The sequence below is a fragment of the Fukomys damarensis genome, unplaced genomic scaffold, assembly GCF_012274545.1.
Source record: "Fukomys damarensis isolate Sample0158 unplaced genomic scaffold, DMR_v1.0_HiC HiC_scaffold_33, whole genome shotgun sequence".
In the NCBI taxonomy this organism is placed as follows: domain Eukaryota; kingdom Metazoa; phylum Chordata; class Mammalia; order Rodentia; family Bathyergidae; genus Fukomys; species Fukomys damarensis.
The window spans coordinates 1,100,783-1,124,241 of NW_022900945.1; the positions used below are offsets into that span (position 1 = coordinate 1,100,783).

The 23,459-nt window shown below is 51.4% G+C and overlaps 1 protein-coding gene and 1 long non-coding RNA gene across 4 annotated transcripts in view; one reads left to right on the top strand and one right to left on the bottom strand.

Annotated features, from left to right (window-relative positions):
- Positions 1-3,497, top strand: part of Nfia (nuclear factor I A) — a 430,814-nt gene extending 427,317 nt beyond the window's left edge. For all 3 annotated transcript variants that reach the window (XM_010605025.2, XM_010605027.2, XM_010605026.2), the window contains one exon: positions 841-3,497. In XM_010605025.2, the coding sequence (XP_010603327.1) occupies positions 841-858 (18 nt within the window). In that variant the 3' untranslated portion in view covers positions 859-3,497. The remainder of the gene's footprint in view (positions 1-840) is intronic.
- LOC104848852 overlaps positions 1-23,459 on the bottom strand; it is a 63,477-nt gene that overhangs the window by 1,761 nt on the left and 38,257 nt on the right. The gene's annotated exons all lie outside the window — the stretch shown is intronic.

The window sequence follows — 23,459 nt, forward strand, 5'->3', positions numbered from 1 at the left end:
CTGATGCTCATGCATCCTTGGTCCTTGTTTACCTGGCTTTGCTTTTTCGCTAACAGCTGAAGCGATGCTAGGCCCGCACCTCTGCACTGGTGAGAGGTGGTGACACGCAGACCCTGGAGGCGGGAGGGGACGGCCACGCCCCTCGGAGCTCCAGGGATCCCCAAGGTGAAGGCTGGCTGCTTCCTGACTGCTGTGTACCATTTCCAGAAGCAGTGCTGTGGAGAGACTGAGCTGAGCAGAGCGCTAATTCGTAACTCTCGGCGGGTGTGCCTGGGACCCCAGGCTGTGAGCCGTGGGTCACGTGGACCACTTTTGCCTGCTGTTAAAGCAGTGTTGTGAGCACATCTTCAGCAAGCACCCCTTTGCCTCTCAGAGGTACTGCATGACCCGTCAGGGGAGCCATCGGCGGCCACAGGGCCACCGGCTCGGGCCTCTTCACGGGGAATGAGGCAGTGGGCCAGGCAACCATGGGCGGGCAAGACGCAAGATGCTCAAGTCTCTGGTCCCACGGGCTACAAAGCCGGATTTGCATTCGCGGAGGCAGAACTGCTTCACACTGCCGGCCACACTCGGGTCACTTCCGAAGCCCACAGCCTGGGGCCACTCGAGAGGAGGGACCTGCAGTGTCTCCTCGCTGCCGCTGTCGGTCCCTCACTTTTCCCGGGAGTCCCAGTGCGGATCCCGATCCCGGACTGGAAGGGCAGCTTCTGAAATACGCTGGGATCTATCGGTTGGACTTTTATTTTCTTTCAGCAGTCCTGAGGATTGAACTCAGGCCATGTCCACATGAGGCACACGTGTTGCCACACTACTAACCACACTTTCCCTTCTGTCTTCCAGTCCTGGTACCTGGGATAAAAGTCACAGCGTCCCACCACCCACCAGACAGACCACCCGACCCCTTCTCAACTCTGTAACACGGACGCAACCTCAGCCCCGCGCGGCTACAACTTCACTGTCAGTGGAAGGGGAGAAAACACCGATTCAGCCCCACCTGTACACGGAAACAGCAAGCATTATGGTCAAACAGGAAAGGCCATAACCTTTCGGGATTTTTTTAATACTTTAGGGACTGTTGTAATTTCTCATATGGTGCTGGAGATGGCTGGGCTTTGTAGCATGTGAGGTGTTCCTCAGGCGTGAGCTTAGGCGCTGTGGCTGGCGGAGCACACCCCTTGCTCACACTTCCTGTCGCACACCTCCCTACAGAGCCCGCTGTTTCACAGTGATTCGTGAATTGACCCACGCAGGTGTGGCCTCCCTGAGCAGGCAGGAGGCGCATGGAGAACTAAATCTTTCGGAGTAGCCGAGATCTGCGATCTGTACTTACGGGACAGTCAAAGGGCAATGTTTCCGTAACGTATTGGAAAAAGAAAATGCAGTTGGTTCCTTTCTATTTTTCTTTCAGTTTGGTTTGGTTCAGCCGTCAGCAGTTAAGCCCATACCATGGCCCGCAAGGACAGTGAGTCCGCTCACGTTGCAGAACGATTCCGAAAATGGCAAACTACTACTACTATTCAGTTTTTAAAAAGTTTTGAAATGCTGCACTTACATTAAAAAAAAAAAAGAACAACTTTTTTTCAACAATTTCAACAATGACACAAAAATTCACACGGAAATGGGGAAGATGGTCTGTTTTGATAGAAACTGACAGGAAACGATCAAAACAATCGAATTTTGAATTGAGTGAAGTGCAATTTCATTGGATAGCTAAATATCTTTGTAAGATAGAGATTGTTGAAAATTCTATTTTTGTTTTTCAAGTCCTTTCACCCCAGGACTCTAAATTATTGGGGTAAAAAACAGCCTTGCAAGAAAAAGGGGAGCTATTTTTGCTTTTTATGTTTTTTATTGTTAAACTTGTATCCCTTTAAAAACTGAAGGAAAATTTAAAAAAAAAAACAAAAAACAAATCTAATGGTGCTTTTACCACAATATGTTAACTACATTAAATGCTAATTATTTTCTGTTATCAAAGCACATAACTAAAATGAAGTCATGGTATCTGTTAATTTTATAAGCTAGACGTCACTATCATGAATTATGCCAATTCTGAAAATTTTTACATGTATCTGGCAACACAGACTTATCATCAGACACTTCATTCTACCAGAGATTGTCCAGAATTTTAGACCTTTGTGTCCCTGAACTGGGCTATGGGAAAATGATGATGATGATGATGATGATGATGATGATGATGATGATGATGATGAAACCAATACTGACACAAATGCTGGTGCCCATTCAGATCAAGGGTACTCATTAGGGAATAACAAAACAACGTTTGCACCCCCAGATGTCCTGTATCTTGTGTAAAAAAACAAAAACAAAAAAAAACAAACAAAAAAAAAACAGAAACAAAAAAAATGCAAGTGATTTTTCTACCAGACAGCGAAGCGCCCTTTGCTTCCCGCGCAGCTTGGAGAAGGTTTCCTATGCTATACATATGTCCGCGTCCTGGCGTAGGCCACGCCGGCCGGAGGGAGTCTGCATGTTCTAGTGTTAGTGACTAATTTTTATATAGTTAACGTAGGCTAAAGTAGAGTGCATTAAGACACAATATTGTAACCCCTCTAGGCACTTGCCTTTAAACTATGTTTTCCAGCCCTTCAGAAGGGCCCTACTACTGTCCTATACAATCAAGTAACTGAAATTCTTGGGAAGTCACTTTGCTCCTCATCTTTCCCCCCAAAACAATGTTTTTTTGTTTTGTTTCCTTAATTTGCACGAGAACAAAAATTCCATATCAATGTGCCTTGCCCTGGATAGCAATTATTTGTGGAATTGTTGCACATGCTCCTCTATTGAAAGGGGTTTCCCTGGTCAAGCATTTGGAGACACTTTTTGTAAATGTGACTTTTATGTCTGCCATCGTCGGCTTCAACACCTAGAACTAAGTAGATGTTAGCTGTTCACAGGTAGGAGTAGTCGTTATTGTCCTGTGTGGTCAGTGGCAGTGCTATTCTGAGATCTGTAGAGGCTTAGAATATCAGTGTTTCGGATGTTGCTGCATTTTACAATTTATTTGGAGTCTTCCTTCATTTCCCCCCAGATGTATGAAAATATGCAATACCTGCTTATATCATGTAGAGAAGCTTAGCGAGGATTTTTTTCTTCTTCTTTTTTTTTTTTTTTAATTTGACCAAAGTCAGTGCTGCACTTGACGCAGTGTCTTTAGGTGTTTGTCTTTGTACTTTTTTGTGATTTTTGAATGCACGTGCGCAGGAAGGGCTCCTCTTAGAGAAGCAGTCAAACTGTGAAGCACTAAGCTGACCCTGCTTCAAGCAATTTTGTTTTTACAACTGTTCCTTTCACAAGCAAGCCTTAAAAAAAAAAGACAACTCCTTTTTCTTCAGCTCCCACACCCCATTTTTCTTAGCAGACTGCAGTCAATCCACATTCAATAAAAAGTATATAATGCCCATTTTTATATGCACGTTTTTAAACTTCCAAGTTCTGAAAATTGTTTACTGGTTATCTCTATTTAAGGAAAAAAATAAAACATTTTGGATTTTCATACATGTCTGGTAAGTGGTTGAATAGTCGTTTGGCGCTGTTGTACGGTGTGATTGTCAGCTTACGGTGTCACTTCCTGTAGCTAGCATACTTTGCCTCCCCGATAGCACCTAGCTGGGCATTACTTTATTACGACATATGTGCACTAAAAAGAAAAAAAAAAAAGGAAAGAAAAAAAAAAAAGAAAAATAGCAGCTTTCAGTGCTTCACAGTAAAAATAGCAGAGCTTTCAGTTTCACAGTGAAGGGAAAAAAGCCTAGACAAACATTTTGTCAGAGCCTTGCGATAAGCCAAGGTATTACCAGGAAATTGGTTGTATATACAATGAAATTGCACCCTTTTTTAAACAAAACAAACTAAGCAATAGTTTGGGCAGTTTTAGTTGTTTTTAGTGAGCATGTTGTAGTCATGACTGCAAAGAGGGGATATACTGCCCACTGAGAAGATATGTAATTTGTATTGTTGTATAGTTTTATTGATTACACTGATTTATTCTACCCTATTTTATAATGCAGGACTTTTGTAATGTTGTTTAAATGAGGAAAATTTTCTGTCAAATTAGCCTAGTGAAATTTCTGATTGTTCATTATAAAGGCAGCATTCATAGAATTGCTTTTCTTTCTTCTTCTCCCCTTTGGGAACTGGATTTAAGTTTAAAACTTTCCTGTTTCCTTTTTTTTTTTTTGTAAGTATTTAAATACAGTCATTTTTTTCTCTCAATGGTATAGCATATGCCTATGCTTGAGAAGTGTAGGTCTACTGAGAAACCATTGTAAATGGATGTTACAGGTATGCTGTATTTTTGAAGGTATTTTGTTGTATTAAGTTTGATGAAGCTAAAATTAGGGAACTCTGAACAGATTTGCAGGAAAAAATGTTTTAAAGGCTTTAAAACATGAGGGAGGCAGTCTAGGGTGATAACGGACAGGGGTTAAGTATTAAACACACTAAGTTACCATTGTGTTCACATTTCATCGTCCAGAAAGCAGCAGGCAACTGTAGTTCAGTTGTGATCAGCAGGAAGAAAGAAACACCAGCCATCAGACTGTTTGGCTTTCTAGGTTAAGAGCCGAGCAGAGACATTTGAGGAAGACTTTGCTCCCTGGAGTATAGACAGACAGACGGAGTGCTATCTGTGTGTGAAGGCTCGGCCCCTGGCACTGGGACACACTGGGACACTCTCTCCTATCAGATGGAATTAGCAAGATTGGCAGAGTCCATCCCAGGGCGCTCTGAGTTTTTTCTTGGCAACTGAAGTCAGAGGCACAAACACTAACCCTAACCATTTCCAGTCCCTCTCCAGGCCGAGCCACCCTCGCCCAGCCCTTGCTGTGCAGAGGCCCAGCCAGTTGCCACTCTGCCCTTCCTCAGCCCTCTTCCGCCGAGCTTTCTGTTTCCTCGCCCGTTGGCGTGACAGCTATTTGTTAGTTCTCTGCCCACTGTGGCTCTGTCCCCCAGACCCCGCTTGCCCGTCACAGAACTCGGTCCGCCCCCCTCAAAGTTTGTCTCACTTCTCCAAACCTCATTCCGCGTGCTTTGGACTCTGGGTGGCAGTGCCAGAGAGTATTCATGAGACCTGGATTAAAGCGGGCCTTTCCCTGGGGTGTTGGGAGGGTTCCTAAGAGGTCGTTGGATGTGCTCTGACTCCCTAGTGTGGCTCGTGCTCTCCCCTCCTCTGATTGTCTCCGTCTGTTTTTCCTTCTTTCCTGGCTGTTGGTCACAGGCCTCCCTAGAACAGAGTCAGACATTGCAGACAGTGGTGTGGGGCAGCTTCTGGGCGACTCCGCCTACCCCCTGGGCCTGGCCTGGAGGGGGGCACCACCCACGCCCCCAGCCACCTTGTCTGAAGCAGGCATGAACTTCCTATCTGACCGCACACCCACTCTGCCTTCCCCGTCCAAGGCTGTGCACCGGCTCATTAGCGTCGTGGATGTTTCCCTTTTATTTTTCCCAATAAAAAATGCAGTGGGATGAAAATTGCTTTGATATATAGCAGGTACCATTGAAGCTATTTCATAGCACTTAACTGTAGTGAATACTGTGTCACCAATTCTGAAATCAATCTAATGTTTAATGCAAATCCATTACATGGTGCTATTACAGGCTGACAAAATGATTTACACAAATGTGACAACTTGGGCTCAATTCACTTTGCTTTCCAACAGTGTAAATGCATAGCAGTGTTTATCTGCATGAGAACTATGCACTAATCTATCTGAAGAAAACTATATCGACTTTGGTATCTACTTTCCGTTTACTTCAATCCTTGCCTTTTTGGTCATTGTTATAATGCCAGCTTTAGGACAGAAAGAATTATAAGAAAACCAGCATAATACCTGATATATTAAAATGTAGTGCCTGTGAAATCTGTATTATATTGCTCTTCTGAAGTAAGATTTTTCTACACCGGTAGCCTTCGCTGTCTGTCGGTCAGGACCTCTGGTATAGGTAATGTAAAATAACCGTACAATATTAATGCATGCTCTCCATATGCTTAGTGAACGGTATGAATATTACTCGGTCATGTTACCTTCTTTTCTGACTTGGTTCTTGTCAGCTAGGTTTAAAGGTATTTCACCGAGAACGCAAATTCTGTCTCTTCTTGATTTCCGGTGTTTTCAGTATTTTGGAGGTATACATTTACTTAAATTCAGTATTACTTGTGTTTTGTATTTGGTTTTTGTTTTGCTTTGTTCTTTTTCCTAGGGGGCAAGCATGGGTGTTTGGTTTCAGAAATCAGTACCTGGTGAGATTTGTGTCTCAAAACTACATTTGACTTCCAAGAACTCTGCCACAAAGCCACTCTGAGAACATTTCCAGGTGCAGGTGACCCTTGGCCCCGCTGCCCTGGAAGCAGCTCTATAGAGGGACAGCGTCCGGCCAGCTACCATGCTTGACCATCTCACACCAGACCTCCTCACGTTAAGGAAAAAGGAAAAAATAATCCTAAGGAATCACATGGCTCTTCAGTTTCATGCACAATTGCGATACTTCCTTCAAAAGTGAAACTCTGTAAAAACTCCGGGCCCGGTTCATGAGCCAAAGTTCGTTATTAACATGGAATTTTTTAGATACTTTTTTTGGTCTGATTTGAAACTACCCCCCCTTCCCAAGTTAAATCGTTTCATCTCATGTTTTCACCCTAAGCCAGCACCCATCTACCCTTGATTCCCCAAAGGGCTGGGAGGACCCCAAACTGGGTATACCTCCTCCGCGGGCCTGGACCCCAAGTTCACTCCTGCCCTTGTGCGATGTGGGTCACAACAGACTTCCCAGAGTATGTGGCCACTGGAGCGCACGCAGAGCTGCTCAGGTCTGAGCCGGGCTCTGTCCCCGGGAGCTGCCGGGCCAGACTGAGCTCTCAGGGCCCCGGGGCTTCAGGGAGCTGTTGACGGGAATCGGGCTGCTGTTCCTGCTGTTTTGTGCAAGACTTCTCAAAATGACAAGTGTTTTCCCCCTTCTGACTGTTACCCTGAATTTTTTATTGTATTTCTCTCCTGGCAATAGTAGTAAATTGGCTTTTTTTTTTTTTTTTCAAATCATCTCAGCCGAAGGCCACAGGGCCACTGGCCACGCAGGTGACGTGACACGGCCACCCTGTCTCTCCCTGGGCCCGCTCGGTCGTCTCTGCCCCACAAAGGCGTTTCCTCACCTTGCACGAGACATCAGCAGACTCGGCTGGGAGCTCAGCAGGGTCCCCGAGGTCTCTGGGAGACCCTGTGGCGTCTCCTGCCATAACCTCAACCTCTGCCCAGAGCAGTTCATGTGCACAGACGCTGTCCACGCAGTGCCTCGATTTCCATTTCCATTGCGGGGAGCAGGTTTTGTGACGCTGAGCAGCACCATGTTAATAACTTGGTCTGAAAGTGGTTGTTATGAGCCGGGCCCCCACCCCACCCCGTGCCTCTAGTGTACCGTATTGATTCTCATAGTTACCCTTTTAGTTTACTGTGTTCTGTGAAAATTCGTAATTGGTTGAGAATCACTGTGGGCATCCATTCTTATTCAACTAAATCTCCACAGGTTTTTTGAGCTGGTGTGGATTAGTTTAACTCTTGTATTCAACCATTAGTGCTACCACCTTCTCACATTACAGTACAATTACTGGAAGCAAGTACTGCATTTCCTATGCAACAAAAAGGAAAATAAAAATTGCTAATGCTACAGGAGCAGCGTCGTCTTTCGCTATGCATGGTTCTGGGTGGCTGAGCAATGGGGCTGCCCACACCTGGGCAGCTCATGGTGGGGTCAGGTGTGAGATGTCCTCCCCTGTATTCTAATGGGCAGCACTGCCTTACCTGCTGGAACATACAGGCATTATATCCACAGTGCATACCTTGTGTATCAGCCACCTCCTAGCCCTGAGACAAATACCTGACCTAAATCACCTTCGGGAGGAAAGGCTCATGGTTCCCGAGGGGTCAGTCCATGGTCAGCTGGCTCCAAGTAGGAGCAGCATGGCAGGAGAGGTCGGCAGAAGAAAGTTGCCATGTCATGGTGGCCAAGAAGTAGAGCGAGGAGAAGGGGCTAGAACAAGATCCACCCTTCCAGGTCAGGCCTTGTGATCTATCTACTAGTTTCCACCTTCTGCAGCCCATCCTGCTGTGAACTCACCAGTGAGTTCATCTGTCTGTAAGGTCAGCGCCCCATGATCCAGTGCCCATCCAGAAGCCCAGCCTCTGGACACAGGAGTCTTGGGGGACACTTCATACTTCAGATCAAGCTGTCGTCCCAGTGCCTGTTACCCTGAGTACTGTACGTGGGTGTCATTGGGGCCAGCCAGGGTCAGGAATAGGGTACTCCAGGCTTTCCCACGGGGTCTCCAGTGTATTAAATATTAGGATTGCAGGGTCCAACTCCCACCCTAAGGTTGGGGAGCAAAACAAAATATTTGGGTTGTGGCACCTGAGGAGGGACACACAGCAGGGGCCTTTGCAGGGTGGGAGGCACCATCCAGATGGGGACACTGCATGACTGGTATTCAGACCCTGAGAAGAGGGGTGACTGGTGCTAGAACCCCGGGGTGGAGCCTAGGGTGCCGGGGCCTGTAAGGAGTGGGGTGAGCTTGGAGCACCGCAGTCACCTCTGGGCAAAGTTGAGTCTGCCCCTGCCCCTGCCCCTGGGCTTCCCAGGCTCACTCATGGGAGGCCTCTGCTGAGGAACGCTGGAAATTTCTACACCCAGAAAAATGTCAGCCGGGCCCCGTGAAGCAGAGCAGGGGTAATCTGGGGAGCAGAACCGGCTGTGCACTTGAGCCTCAAGGCCACCCTAGGAGACAGGAACCATGGTTCCTCTGGCTGGCTGTGATCCAAACGCAAGAGACCTGGCTTCCGCTCCCCAGGACCCGCACTCGTGTTGATTGCCTGGGCTCCACCCAGGACTGGCAGGCCAGTCAGGCCAAACAAGTGCAGTTGGGACAGCACAGCAAGGGAAGCTGTGGGGCGGGGCAGTGGGTCCAGGGCCGCCCCGGAGGCCGAGGCCGAAGGCTCAGGTGGAGGAAAAGCAGCAGGAAGGTGGCCATCAGAGATGGGAAAGGAGCGGAGCTGGGGCCTGGCAGCCTGTGAGGGCCGCAGCTTAGCAGACACACGTGTCCAGGCCCAGGCCAGTCTTGTGCCCTTACAGACCATCCCAAAGCCCCAGGTTCCAGACAGGAGGCTCCACCACACCCTGCTGTCCCCTGGGCCCTGCCTGGGCCACCTTCCCGATCGCCCCAGCCACCGGGCAGCGATGAGGCCCACTGACATCTCATTGGCCAGTGCAGGTCATAGTGCCAGGGGTCCTGGGGACACAGCGGAGGGCGAGGGGCTGAGGGCGCAGGCAGGAGTGGGCAGCACTGCGGCTCTCAGAAGGATCCTCAGTCCTCCACACACTTCCCACGCAGGTCAGGAGAGTGGCTACCCACAGCCATGCTGAGCGTCAGGCAGACAAACTGGCCGCCGGCTTATATGGCTCGTGGTTGGCAGTGGGAACCAAGTCCGCCTCACCTCGGTCCCCACACGGGCTGGTGTGTCAGCTCAGGGCTTCAGGGGGCAGTGACCAGACCCCGGGCTTGGACACCAGTTTCCTGGGACAAATTCCCATTTCTGCATTTGTGAGCTCCATGGTGTTGGCACGTGCCTCAGTTTACCCACTGGTGCATGGGAAGAATAACAGCACCTAACCACACCCAGGGCTCTCGCATGGGGTACCTGTGGGTATTTTAGGAGGTGGAACGCATCCAGTGGTCAGTGTCCTGGCATATTACAGGGCTGTGAATGCCGAGGCCAGTACATAAATGACCTGGTGTGAACACACAAGTCACTACTCCACGGTGCACGTGGCACGCCTGTCACCTCAGGCCCCACTCTGGGCGGATTCCCTAACACCTGTCTCAGGTAAGTAGGAAGCAGCAGCATAAGAAACGGGTCCAGGGTCTTAGGCCAGATACTTGGGTTCCAACCCCACTTCTCACTTTATAGGCTCAGCCACATTAGGAACCTCGGTTTCCCCATCTATAAAACGGAAGCAAGGAGAGCCCCAACCTTATAAGATCCTTCAAGGCAGTGAGAGCTTTGTGTGCGGGGCATGCTGCAGGGATCCCTCGAGCAAGCACCACTGTTCCTGGGTTCATCCCAAAGAAAAGACCCCTGATGTGAAGGGAAGCCAGGCTGCAAGCAGTGGGCTGGGATGACGTGTGGCAAGGCCTGTTTCCTCCTCCGTAAGCAAGCACGGTGCCCCGCCCATGCTGACAGGGAGCCCCAAGTGCTTGTGGACCTCGTGAGAAGCTGTAGGAAGGTCAGCTCCTGGAGGCCGGAGCAGATCCAGCAAGTGGGAGCCAGGCGCTCCTGACTGCCCTGACCACTCAGCGAGGCAGACAGAGGAAGAGTTGGGGGACCAGCCACCTCCCTCCAGCCCTGCCTGGGAAGCAGCAGGACATCCCTGCACGCAGGGAGCAGAACCGCTGCTAGCTCACCACAAAGCACACGCGCCACGCCCCGCTCGCTTGTTGTCTAGAACATTCAGTGCAGGTTTTAACCCTGCCACAGAGAACCGCAGGGACATGAACAAACGGCACACGGACGTCCACTGCCGTGTCGCCTTTTCCATGATGGCAGTGCCATGCATGTGGAAAGCCGGAAGTTGATGCCTGAACTCACCTGCCCATCGCCTGTACCCCACACCCATCTCCCAGCCCCTCCAGATTATGCTAAACCTGCCCCCGCTGTCACACCCCTCCACTCATGAGGGGCAGGCTGGGTCTGGAACACAAGGACTCCCACAGGAACCACGTCCTCGGTACCACTGTGCACCTCCAACCCGCCCAGGCGCAGATGCTCCCACCGGCTTGCCAGTGTGCGGATCCAGATGAGATCCACACACCAAGGGGTTCACCCGTGTCCCCAGTCCTCGCATCTCCAAGTCCCCGGCTCCTGTGGTTTCCTGGAGATCGCTGCTGCAAGAGCCCAGTCATTTCTCCTCACCACTTTTTGTCAGCTTTCATGGCTTGTGACCATGAAGTCAGAAGCGGCCCGGCCCACAGAGGCCAGTCCCAGGGCTGCAGTGGCAAGGCTGTCTCACGTGGTGCTGGGGGGTGGACCGAGGGTCCCCTTGTGTTTGGGCCCTGACTGAAAGCTGTGAACAAAGGAATAGCACTGGAGATGCAGCGCCAAGACCTGTTCCCAGCAGCTCCTCCCTGCCAGGAGAGGCTGAGGTGGGCTCATCCTCCTCTGTCCCCTCTGCTCCCAGCTGTTTCAAAAGCCAACTTCCACCTTCAAAGAGAACAAAGTAAGCTTCCAGCTGAAGAGGCACGTCAGGCCCTGTGTGGTCTTCCCTGTGCCTCTCCGCCGGCAGGGTAGCCTGGGGACCGGAAGTCAGTTGCAGGGCGTTGAAGCTCTCACCAGCCTCCGGCCTGCCTCGGGCCCCGGGACACTGAGCATAGCCCATCAGCTTCTTCCCACCACCACCTGGGCCTGGGCCGCAGCAAACACAAGCGCTGCATATGCCGCTGTGTGGGCACAGCCAGCAGGTTCACTGAGGCAGGCCGTGGGGCTGAGGCAGGAGACTCTCCGAGCTCGGCCCAGAAGAGTGCAGAGGGGAGGGCGCGTGGGCTCCACGGTTTGGTAAGAACCAGGCAGGCAGGGACTCGCCCAGGCAGGAAGGCGGCACAGCCTCACCACCCACACCTGGGTAACTCATGAAGCTCAGGGCTGGCTTGGCCATGGCCCTGGAGGCTGGGAAGCCCAGAGCCCGGCACTGGATCACATGCAGGCTGCCCTCTGTGTCTTCAGGCGGCAGATGGCCAGCTCGGCTTGCGCCCGCTTCCCGTCAAGCTCCCTGGGCTGGCACGGGGACCCTGCCGTCACACCCCACCCCGCCTCTCAGAGCACCTCCACAACACGTGACACGTGATTGGGTCATGTGTGGGACACACGTTAAACTGAGGCAGGGCCCAGGACGGAGAAGTGCACTGCGGGCCTCCAAGGATGAGCGGCACCCGGGCCTGGGCTGAAGACGCTCCTGTATCAACGGTGGCCCCAGTAACTGCGCCCCCGATACCACACGTCACAGTCCCGACCTGCACAGGACGTGCGGTGGTGACCCCATGTGCAGATGAGGACCCGAGGTCCGCAGCTCTAACTAACAGGGCCGCCCGGGACCCTGGTGTGAGCCGAAAGCACCAATGCTCAGGGGCTTGAAGGCCAAGCCCAAGTGTACGTCACGGTCACATGAGGCCCGGGAGCCAGGCTCAGTGGAGGCAGCATCTATGCCTCAGAGGCTGGGGTCCCAGCCTCCCTGGATCTGCCCCCTGCCCCGCTGGGCAGTGGCTGGAGTGGCGTACAGGAGGGAGATGGCGATGTCTAGGCCCTCGTGGGTCCCTCTCATGCCAGGACCCTCTTAGCGGACAGGGAGAGCTGTGGGCCCTGCCCTTGGTGGCCTCTGCATCCTGCCCACACCTCAGCCTCTACCGATCCCCTCTCGTGCTTCCCGAGCCACGGGTGCTGTTTCCTGCGGGCCCCAGCTGACCACCATCAAGCTCCCAGACTTCCAGAACCTTCCTCCTCTGCCTGAGCCCCAGCAGAGCATGCGTTTCTTCACAGCATGGAGGACAGAGCCGTGAATCTCCTCATCTCAGTTTATCCTGGACTCAGAAGGCCGGTTCAGCCTTCAAAGTCTGATGTCCATGTCCCTGCCTGCTGGGGAGACGCCAGCCCCACCGCCTGTCACAGAAGCATGTCTGTCTCCAGTCTCTTCAGGCTGCAGCCTCCTGCTACGGGGAAGCTGCTTCCCCTGTCTGCCCCACCGTGTGGACCAAGACCGCAGATCCCGCAGCACCTCCCTGTCACCAGGCCTGAGGAGGAGCCATGCTGCCTGAGGCTCCCTAGGAGGCCAGAGCAGTTAGAAGAGGAGGAGGAGAGGCAGCGACGGGGCCTCCAGGACTCGACGCCCACTGGGCTCCTGACAGAGCGGCGGTGACCCCACTAGAAGGTGCGGGATGCGGTGGTGACAGCACTGTGGAGGCTACTGCTGTACGAGTGCTGCCCAGGCCTCTGTGGGCCTGCCAGGCTGCGTGAGGAAAACCGCAGACCGGACGGCATCAGACCTCCCTCCTCGGGGTGCGAGGCCAGGCGTCGGCAGGTGAGCCGCCCCGAGCGAGGCCCACCAGTGACTTGCAGGTGACTCCGTCCAGCTGTGGGCATCCTGGAGCCCACAAGTCCTCTCCTGCCCCTTCACGGCCCCATCTCACCGGCCTGCTGGCGTGCAGGGAGCAGGGACTCGCACATACACACTGGGGGATGCAGTTTGCTCATCATGCACAGTGCCTTCCTGCCACCGCCTGTGCCCAGCCGGGCTCTCAGTGGACTTGAGCAGAACCACCATGAGCGGGCAGCACTGACCCAGGGCCGCACTCATGCACACTCGCTGCCGCCGTGGAGCTGCAGGTGCAGCACCTACCACCATGTACACCTCGTCCCTTCCTCACTCTGGCTGAGCCACAAAGGATGCAGCCCACGCCCAAAGCCTGCCCTTGGCAAAGACCCAGAGGGGCGGGTCCAGCTCGTCGAGCCCCACTTCCCTGGCCTTGGGTTGCAGCCAGGCCCTCGGGGACAGCGAGAGAGGTGCACGGGCCTCGGTCATCCCCCCGCTCGAGCGCCGGTCTCTCCAGAGCCAGTAGCACAGACATCCAAGGGACCGAACTTGACTCTCAGACACCTGGGATCCAAGCACAACGGCGGGCGTCACAGGGCCCACTGGGCACCCTGCACTGAACCTCAGGGTTCCCCCAGGGGGAGAAGAGTCCTCAGTAAACCAGGGCGACAGTGTGCAGGCTGACGACCACATCTAAGGGCCGAGAGAAGGGGAGGGAGACCGTGACTGAGCCTGCCCCTGCCCGGGACAGAGGTCGGCAGCCCCTCCTTGCCGCTCCCCAGCGCAGCAGAGCACGGCCCATCCTGATCCGGGGTGCATCCAGCTGCTCTGCGCAGTCCACAGCCACACCCCGCAGTCCCTCTGTTCTCTCCAGCCACGGCGCCAGTGCTCAGCTCCTGGGTGGCATCACCCATCTTCACGTGCTCTGCACACGAGTTCCCGTCTTCCACTTGCCAGGTGCTCCCGGGAGGTTCCTGTGGCCTCTATACCCAGCTTCCACCTTTAAGCATCCCTGGGGCTGGACAAAGCCACATAATTACATGGAGGGTTTTTCCTGGGTGCTTCCTGGCCCCGAAACAGAAATGTTAATAACTCCCTGAGGAACCTCAGCGCTGAGCACAGAGGCGCCCCTAGCTTCTCGAATGGGAGACCAAAAAATATCTTCTCTCTTTCCAGATCTATTACAGAAAAGAGGGCAAACCTCAAGCTTTTACGGCTATAAATCAGCTGGCACCTTCAATGCCCAAATGCCACGAAGTTGTTCTCTCACTTGCGTTAAGGACCAGGAGGGCCTCTGCATGAACAGCACTGCTCCTGACCCTACCCGCGGCGGCCACTGCTTGTGGTCTGTCCTGAGGAAGAAGGAAGCTCTGTACAGAAAGCAGATGGAGAGGGAACGGAGCGCTGTGACCAGAGGCCCCACGTGGGCCCAGAGGGTGCCACACCGCCACCCATGTCACCAAATCACACAGACTCTGCGGGAAAGGAAGGAGGAATGGCTCTGGGAAGGTAGAGGTGGGAGAACTGGCAGCAAGAAGCCAGGCCAGACAGATGCCAGGAAGTCGCTAGGGAAGAGGTCAGTGATCTGAGTGCAGCAGGGCCTGGACCTCAGCAAAGAGGCCTGCAATGCCATCCCAGGAGACCACCAGTGGGGCCAAGGGCACAGCCAGGCAGTCCCGGTGGACAGGACCGCAGCCTCAGGGAGGAAGAGCTGCAGGTGCCCGGGCCTCCCAGGACACAAGGTGGACTGAGGACAGTGGCGTCCCTGACAACACAAGAGCCTGGAGCAGGCATTGCCCGGGGACCGGCTCCAGTGAGGAGGGAGGAGAGCACTAGGACAGAGACTGCACTGGACCTGAAGGGACCCAGAAGCGCCCAGCTGGGCTGCTCATCAGAAGACTGCTTCGAGTTAGCATCATAAGCTGAAGTTTGAGCTCCTCTTTTTCTTTTTTGGTGGTGCTGGGGCTCAAACCCAGGGCTTCATGAAAGCCAGGCAGGTGCTGCACCCCTGAGGCCCAGGCCCAACCCAAGTCCCACTTCACACCCAGGAGGCCGGCACTACAGAACTGCTCCAGCTGTCCATGACACAAATGCCCCTCCTGGGCGAGGGGTGGGTCCCTAACTCCTGCCTGCAGCAGCAAGGACTGTGAACAATCCTGTGAAACGTTAAAGACACCCACGCTGCTGATGGCTGCTCCGAAACCAGGCTCCGTGGGCTGGGGTTTTCTTTGCCCACCATTTGCAGACGTCGCTTTATTTAAACATTCCCTATGTCACCCAGACATTGGCCTGACGAGGTGCCAGCTCAGTCCACATGGGGGAGGACTGAGACACAGGCACTGCCCACAGGGTCCCAGCCACGGGGCCCTGGCCCAGCACAGCTGGAATGCAGCAAATGAAGCAGTCGCCTCAGCTTGGACTCTTAGAGGTAAATGGCATTTAACGCAAAATTTAGGAAGTGCGATTCAGTGTGAAAATATTCATGATGAACAAACTGTGGAGAATTTCAAGCAGCCAGGTCTAGCGCCCCGGGCTTTACCTCTCCCTCAGACTCCAGTATGGCTGTGTGTCACTCTCAGCGGCCCCAGAGAGAAGGGAAAGCTGTCTTTCTGCACCACATAGATGGCTGTCTCTGAAGAGAATCTGCAGAAAGTCCCTAGAACTGACACATGGGAACAGCAAGCACACTGGTCTGCTGGGATCCAGTGCAAAGGCCCCGTTTTCACAGCCTCATCTGACCCTGCTCTCCTCCACGGGCTGCGTGTGCCCCAGCACAGCAGGCGTCGGGGCTCCCACAAGCATGGAGAACACACCCAAAACGCAGCCCCACACACTTATCACACAGCACCCACACGCAGTGACTCCTGAACTGAGGTTTGGTGTGGAAAAACCGCGCATTAGCATCTTTTGTCCTAAAAGAAAACACAATAACATGCATGCCGTAGGTTCACCACCACTGATCCAGAGAGCAGGGAAAACAGCCAAGGTTTAGTCCATAGCAGTACATGTTCAGCGCTCAAAAATCAATTACATTTCTCTGTAGTAGTAATGAACAACTGGAACTGAACATGACAAATACTGTTTATAACAGCACCACAAAGTACTGATATAGCCACTTCCCTATCTCTGAGACAGAATGCCTGACACCAGCAAGTGCGAGAGAGGAGGAGGATACTGAGCTCAGTTTCTAGAGGGTTCAGTCCAGAGCAGCTGCTACAAGGCAGAGACACTTGGTGGAAGACCCGGTGGAGGAAAGACACACAACCATGACATCCAGGAGCAGAGAGAGGAGTGGCAGGGTAAGAATCCCTCTTCCAGGTTCACCCCAGTGGCCATCTCCAGCCAGTCCCAGTCCCCTAACAGCACAAGAACTCATCAATGGGTGAATCCTCTGAGAAGGGCACCCCATGACCTCACCAACCTCCGAACACCTGAGGCTTTGGAGGACACCGTAGATCTAAACCATAACGTTCCACACCAGGCCCCCAAAAGGCTCGTGCCCATCTCATCATACAAAACGCATTTAGTCCATGTCTAGGAGTCACCAAAGCCTTGACCATCCCAGCATTACTGCAAAGTCCAAGCCCAGAGTAGCAGGGTATGCCCAACGACCTGATGAGGGTACAGCAGAGGATGAAAGAATAATGTAAAAGATCAAATAAAGAACAAGCAATTGTTTATTACGGGGGGTGCCGGGATTTAAGACCACGATCTGCAGACTTGTCAGTATACTGTTTACACAGCATATCAGGGGTGTAAAGGCAGATGTAAGAACAGTGGATAAGGCAGTAGTTAGCCAGGCTTGTAAAAGGAACTATGCATTCTCGAGGACAGGTTGCAGTTAACAAGCCACCTGTGTTGTCTTTAGCTAACGTCTGATCTGGAGAGCAGCTGCACAGTCATCTTCCTACCACAGACACCACAGATCACCGATCATTGAGGCCTCACTTGTGACCATTGGCATAGGGAGCTCTGTTTCTGCAAACCAGCAAGTGCTCATCTGGCAAGTCACGGGTAGGCCTTGGACTGACTCATAATCCAATCAAGAGCCAATTTATAAGTCAATTCAATAATGTTCTGTAGCTTGCTCAGCACGGTTTCAGACTGATCTCCTGCACCAATGTCTCCTTTGAGATTCAAGGCAAACTTTTAGTCCTGAGCTGCTGTGAAAATCAAGAAGGTTAAATACTTCTAACACACAAATACTTCCTACAAATACTTCTGACATACAGTGGCATAACAGACATTTCCACTCTGAAAGGAAGAAATAGGCAGAGAGAAAGCAGTTGAACTGAAGGAAGACTAAAACCCACCAGGAAAAGCATTAAATCCTATAGCAGCTTCATGTCCAGTTTCTAAGTAAGGCAGTAAAAGTGAAGGACCCAGAAGCCATGCTCTTATGGCCTTGCTGCTTGCAGTCCACATGGGCGTACTCTTAGAACGGCTCTGCCCACTGCCAGCAGATGTTCCACGTTCCTGGCATCTCCAACTTTCTGGGCTCTCCACTATACTTTTGGGTTCACTCTCAGTTTCACACACTGCCCTCTAAGGGGCACTGCCTGATCTCTCAGGTTTTCTGAAACCTTGAGTGGAAGCCTCCATGACCCCACAACTCCCACATTCTACATGCTTGTAAAATCATATGGATAACACCAAGGTTTGCTGCTAGCTCAAGCAGTAGCTAGTACCCCTTGGATCATCACTGTGAGGTCTCAGAGTATCTGGACGACTGAGCATAGTGCACTGAGTCCCAGGGATTGCTTCCCTACACAGCCCTCCTCCAGCAGACATTTCAGGGACCCTCTTCTCAAATGATGCTTTATAGTTTTATGCTTTTGAGTTTGCAGATGGTGGGGTTTCGCTAATTCCTGACAGGGCCTCAGACCATCTTTCTTATTGTCCTTACAAAGTAATTAACTTCTTTTTAATGCTAATCTTTCCAGTAGCCGAGCCCTCCTTTGTCCCAGAGACTCCTTCCTTTCTGATGAAACTGCGATCTTGATGCATCTGTTTTCTTCCTGATTGTCACTGTAGATCTGGCCAAAGGCAGCCAACAGTATTTGTGCTGCAGCCTGAATGTTGGGCTGAAATTTTCTCTGCCAGATTACTTAGTCCACTACCCTCAGTCTCAGTCTCATGCAAAGTCTCAGGATGTGAGCAAAGTGCAGACACATTTTACACCCAAGTGAAATACACAAGGCCTGTGATCCAATTGCCAATGGAGTCCTTATTCTCATCTGAAATTTCCTGAGCTTGGTCTTTACTGTCTTCATTTCTGTGAGCATTCTGGTATTCTGAGCTTTAACCAGATCCCCTAACAGGCTCTGCTTAAAGCATTCTAAGGCTTCTCCAGAAGGCTTCTCTAAATTTTTCCATATTCCTCCTGCAAAAAACATTTTGAAGTCTTCCAAACCATACAGTCAAGAATAATCACAGCAAAGACCTTTCTCTCAATCTATATCAGTTACATTATCATTGCTGAACAAAATACCCAACACTCCCACCTTAAAAGAGGAGAGATACATTTGCCTCTGTTTCCAGTGGGTTCAGTTCATGTTTAGCTGACTCCAAGGTAGAAACTGTGGTGGAAAGACATGGCGTAGGAAAGCTGTTCATCCTATGGAGCCAAGAAGCCAGAAGTGAAGGAAGGTCCCAGGGACAAGCACACACCCTCTCAGGCCACACCCCCAGTGACCACTTCCTACCTAACCCCACCTCCTAACAGCACAATCAGCTCTGAACTCATCTACTAATGAGTAATGAGTGACTCAGTTTCCTTCAAAATGCAGACTTTAGGGAGACCATCTAGATGCAAACCATAACAGTAAATCTAATAAGATAGGCTTTGGATCTGCATAGCTAACACTACAAAACACTGATCAAAGAAATTAAATAAAATCTAAGTGGAGAAATGAACCATATTCTTGGATTGGCAAACTCGGCATTGTTGTGGAGTCTGTTCACTGCAGGTTCATCCGTGGAGCCAGTGCAGTCTCAGTAAGAGTGAAAAGCAAACATCTGAGGATGTAACTCACTACAAAGGCCCTGGATTCAAATCCCAGTGCTAAAAAAAGAAAAAAAAATCCCAGCACTATCTTTTGTACAGACCGACAATCTGATTTCAAAACTTACACAGGCAGGGCCAGGGATTTAGCTCAGTGAGCCTGACTCACAAGCACAAGGTCCCAAGTTCAATCCCTGGTACCAAAAGAAAACAGAAAGAAGAAAAATACTACACAGGCAAATAGACTGGACTTGTCGAGACATTTCTGGAAGAGAGAGAAACCTGGAGGTCTCACTCTAACAGATCTCAAGACTTATTTGAAAGCTACAATAATCAAGACAAAGGCACAGAACGCCCAGATCTGGAGAACAGAGCAGATTCCAGACATAGATCTATACAGCTCAGTCAACTCACTTACAAATGTGCAATAATGATCCTTAACACACGATCTGAAAACTGGACATCCACAAGCCAAAACGAAGAAAGAAGAGGAAGAGGGAAAATCTTCCTTTTACATATAACACTTTGAGCAATAAATGGGATCATAGCACAGGTAAAACCTAAAATTATAAAACTCCTGGGATGAAGTGTACCAGAAACTCTAAGTGATTTTGAGTTACTGAAATAGTTCTTAGATACAACAGCAAAAGTGATCCATTGACTTTATTAAAACTAAAATCTTTGGCCTTTCAAAACACACTGCAGAGATGAGAAAAACAAGTTACACACTTAATAAAAACATTTTCAAAGCAAATATCTGACAAGGAACTTGAATCTACAGTATAGAAAGAGCACTCGAATCTCAACAAAAATAAGAATAAATATCTCAGATTAAAAAGAGGCTTGAGATTTAAACAGGAACTTCATCAAAAGGGGAGGCTAAATTAACTGTATTTAGGTTAAAATGTAAATTTTTTTATATTTAAGAGATTTGGTTAAACTATATCTAAATAATGTTTTATAGCTTGGAATGCATTGTAGCAAGAAATAAAAGATGAAATCACTGCATTAGAATTCAATTCAAAAAAATTAGATCACTAAATTATGCCCAAGGAAAGTAGAAAAAGAGAAAAGGTAATGAGATAAAAATAATGAAAGACAAACATAATAGAGATTAGCAAAACTACAGGTTGGTAGTTTAGTTTCAAACAAACAAGAAAACTGAATATTCCCTGGGAGAGTGATCTATTAAAGAGGGCCTTAAGTGCATGGATAAGCCAGGTCAGGAATGAGTGACTATAGATACAATGGTTATTAAATAATATAATAAGAGAAATGTATGAGCTAGCTTTATGCTTATAAACTAGAAGATATTGGGAATAAATAGACAAATTCATAGAAAATCCTGACACTAGAAGAAATAAAACCTGAACTGTTCTACCACAGTGAAAGAAATTTAAAAACCTTCCCAACAAGAAATTTGTAGTCCTTACTGTCATCAAGGGTGGCTGTCACCAGTGCTTTAGGGAATTGCCAGCAGCATGTGACTCTTAGAGAACGGAGGAGGAGAGGTCCTACTGAATATTACTTGAATGTCAAGAAATAAAAAGAGCATTGAAGGAAATAAAAAGTACTGCTTAATCTCATTGCTGAACATAGATGCAAAACATAAAAATGCTGTCACCCAAATCCAGCACAATCAGACGGGTTTATTCCAGTGCACAAGGTTAATCTAGCATTCTCTCATCAGAGTAACCCACATCAGGGCTTACAAGCGATACCTCCCCAGCCCGTGGGCTAGAACCTGTGTGTGTTTACCGACACGCGTGCTTTCAAAGCCTGAAATGTGAACACAGCACGGGTGCTTGTCACAGACAGGCTGCCCACTTGCACCCTCAGGGCTGAGATGCTGGACCGTGCTCATGTTGAAAATGAGTTGTGTGACTGAGCTTGCAGGGAGACGAATCCTGGGTCTGGAGGGGGCAGACCCAGAACAGGTGGGGCACACCCAGCCGGATGCGAAGGTTGCTGCAGAGAGGGGCTGCAGCGCAGTGCAGGTGACCGTGCCCTGGCTGGGGCCCACGGGGCCTTCGCCCAGATCCCAGGTGTCCTGAACAAAGAACTGGACAGCGAAAAGGCAGCGAGGGCGCAGATTTATTAAAGGTGGAGAAAGCGCACTCTGCAGGCTGAGAGCAGCCAGGAAGGAGGCTCACAGCACCCCGAGGATGAAGGAGGGGCATTCAGAGTCCAGAGTGCCTGGACTGGCTCCCCTCATGTACGTATGGCGTTGGGACAGTTTCCGTCAAAACTCCCTTGACCTTGTGCCGAGGACTGGGCCCTTGAACCATGCTTTGATCCCTAAGCCTGGAGTCATTTTGGCTGTGTTCTGCAGCTGTTCTCTCTTTACAGGGCACGTCCCATGAGAGCTGTCACCACGGTTTTCTGACTTCAGACACATCCCCGGTTGGTTGGGGGATTGGCCCAACCAGTCTCAGGGCTCAGGTGTCGCTGCCTCCGGGCTGTAGGGGTGCCAGTGACGAGAGCTGGGCCTGGGCCAGGCTGAGCCACAGATGTGCGTGGGATGGGAAATCAGTGGAGAGCTGGAGGTCAGCGTCTGAGCCCCAGGGGCACACAGGTGGACACTGAGTGGAACTGGACCTCACGTGGGAGCCGTGTGGCCCCGTACTGTCCCCTACTGTGACCTCCCCACTACTGTGGGTCTCCAGCAGGCACCATCCTTCCCTTTCGGCCCACACAGGGGCTCTGCGTCCTCCACACAGGCTGCAACTCCTGGACACACAATGACCTTGGCCAGCAGCCGGCCAGGCACCTGGGGAGCAGGGCAGCCACAGGGCAGGTGCAACATGGAGCCAGGAGCCCCAGGCCAGTGCCCACAGCCGAGGCTCCTGCCTCCATCCCAGTCAGGGTGACCGGTGGTGTGGTGAGGAACGTCCCCGCTCTGTCCCAGCCTACTGCCCCTGACAACAGGTGTGGCAGGGCACAGCCACAGCCAGGCAAGAGCCTACACTGCTTCCTCCAGTCGTCAGAGCTGCGTGAGCACGGCTCCCACAGGCCAGGGCTCAGCACCCAGCACCCATAAATCTGCTTTTGGGCACCTAAGCCACCTCTCCCGGGTGGGTGAGATCATGAAAGGCCCTCCTTCCACAGGGGAAAGCACCCAGCGGAGGAGGGAAATGCCACTGTGTCCAAAGCTCACCCGTCATTATGGACATTGCCAGGGAGCCGCTTGATGGCTGTCCCTGCCGAGTGCCAACTGATGGCCCTGAGGGCCATACCTGGGACATCTGGGTAGAAACAAGAAGGTCAGAGTGGACAGGGCAGGGAGGGGAGGACAGGTCCACCCCATAACAAAGCCCAGGAAATGGTTTTCTTTTACTATGCAAGAAGCACATACCTTTGAACATCACTGTGCACACACATTAGCGTCATGGTACTGTCGAGGCCGCGTGCCCTACCCAGGGCTGGGTGTGGCCTCTGGTGAGGTCGGACGGCGGACGGTGTCCAGATGGAGAACCAACAGCTCACTCCCGTGAGGGCCAACTTCCGTTCCCACAAGAACAACCGCATCTCCTCCCAGGGCAGTGGCCAAAGGGCCCCCACTGGACCCCACTTTGAAATGTGCACCCCGGGGATCCTTGGGGCCCAGTGCCATCTGGGCACAGCAATCAGAGAAGGGGGGACAATGGGTAGAAAAGCCCTGGACTGGAGTGTGGGGTGCAGGGCCCAGGGGAGGTAAACCGGGAGGTCTGCAGAAACAAGAGCAGGGCCAGGACCAGGTGGGAGCTGCTGAGTCCTTGGCGACAGACGGCGGAGCAGGGTGCCTGGGGCCATCGCGAGGCTACGCTGGCCATGTGGACCCAGCACCCCAAAGACACGTGGTGATTTGGCCTGGAGATGCCATCTGAGCTGACTTACCCCAGGAAACACTGAGGGCTGTGCAGGGGAATCGGTGTGGCCCCAAGGAGTCAGGGAGGTATCCCAGAGCTCTCCTGGGGGAAGCAAGTGGTGTGGAGGTGATGGGGTGAGTGCACAAACGCAGCACCCCTCTGTTTCTAATAAAATCAGTACCCCAGAGGGCGGCCTGAGAAACAGACCATGGCTTGTTCCCAAACCGTCCCACACATATGCAGACCGGCCTGCAGTGTTGCCGTCACTGTGGCATGGAAGACACGGGGGGCAGACGGCTGAAGAAGGAGTAACTGAACCTTATGAAAACACCATGGCACAGGGAGGAGGCCAGGCCTGGGCGGGCCGAGGTGAGCTCCTGGTCCTGCCTGCTCACCCCAGCTGTATATAATTTAAGCAAGAGAGAGGGGGAAACAATCAGATTTTTTTTTTTTTTTTTTTTTTT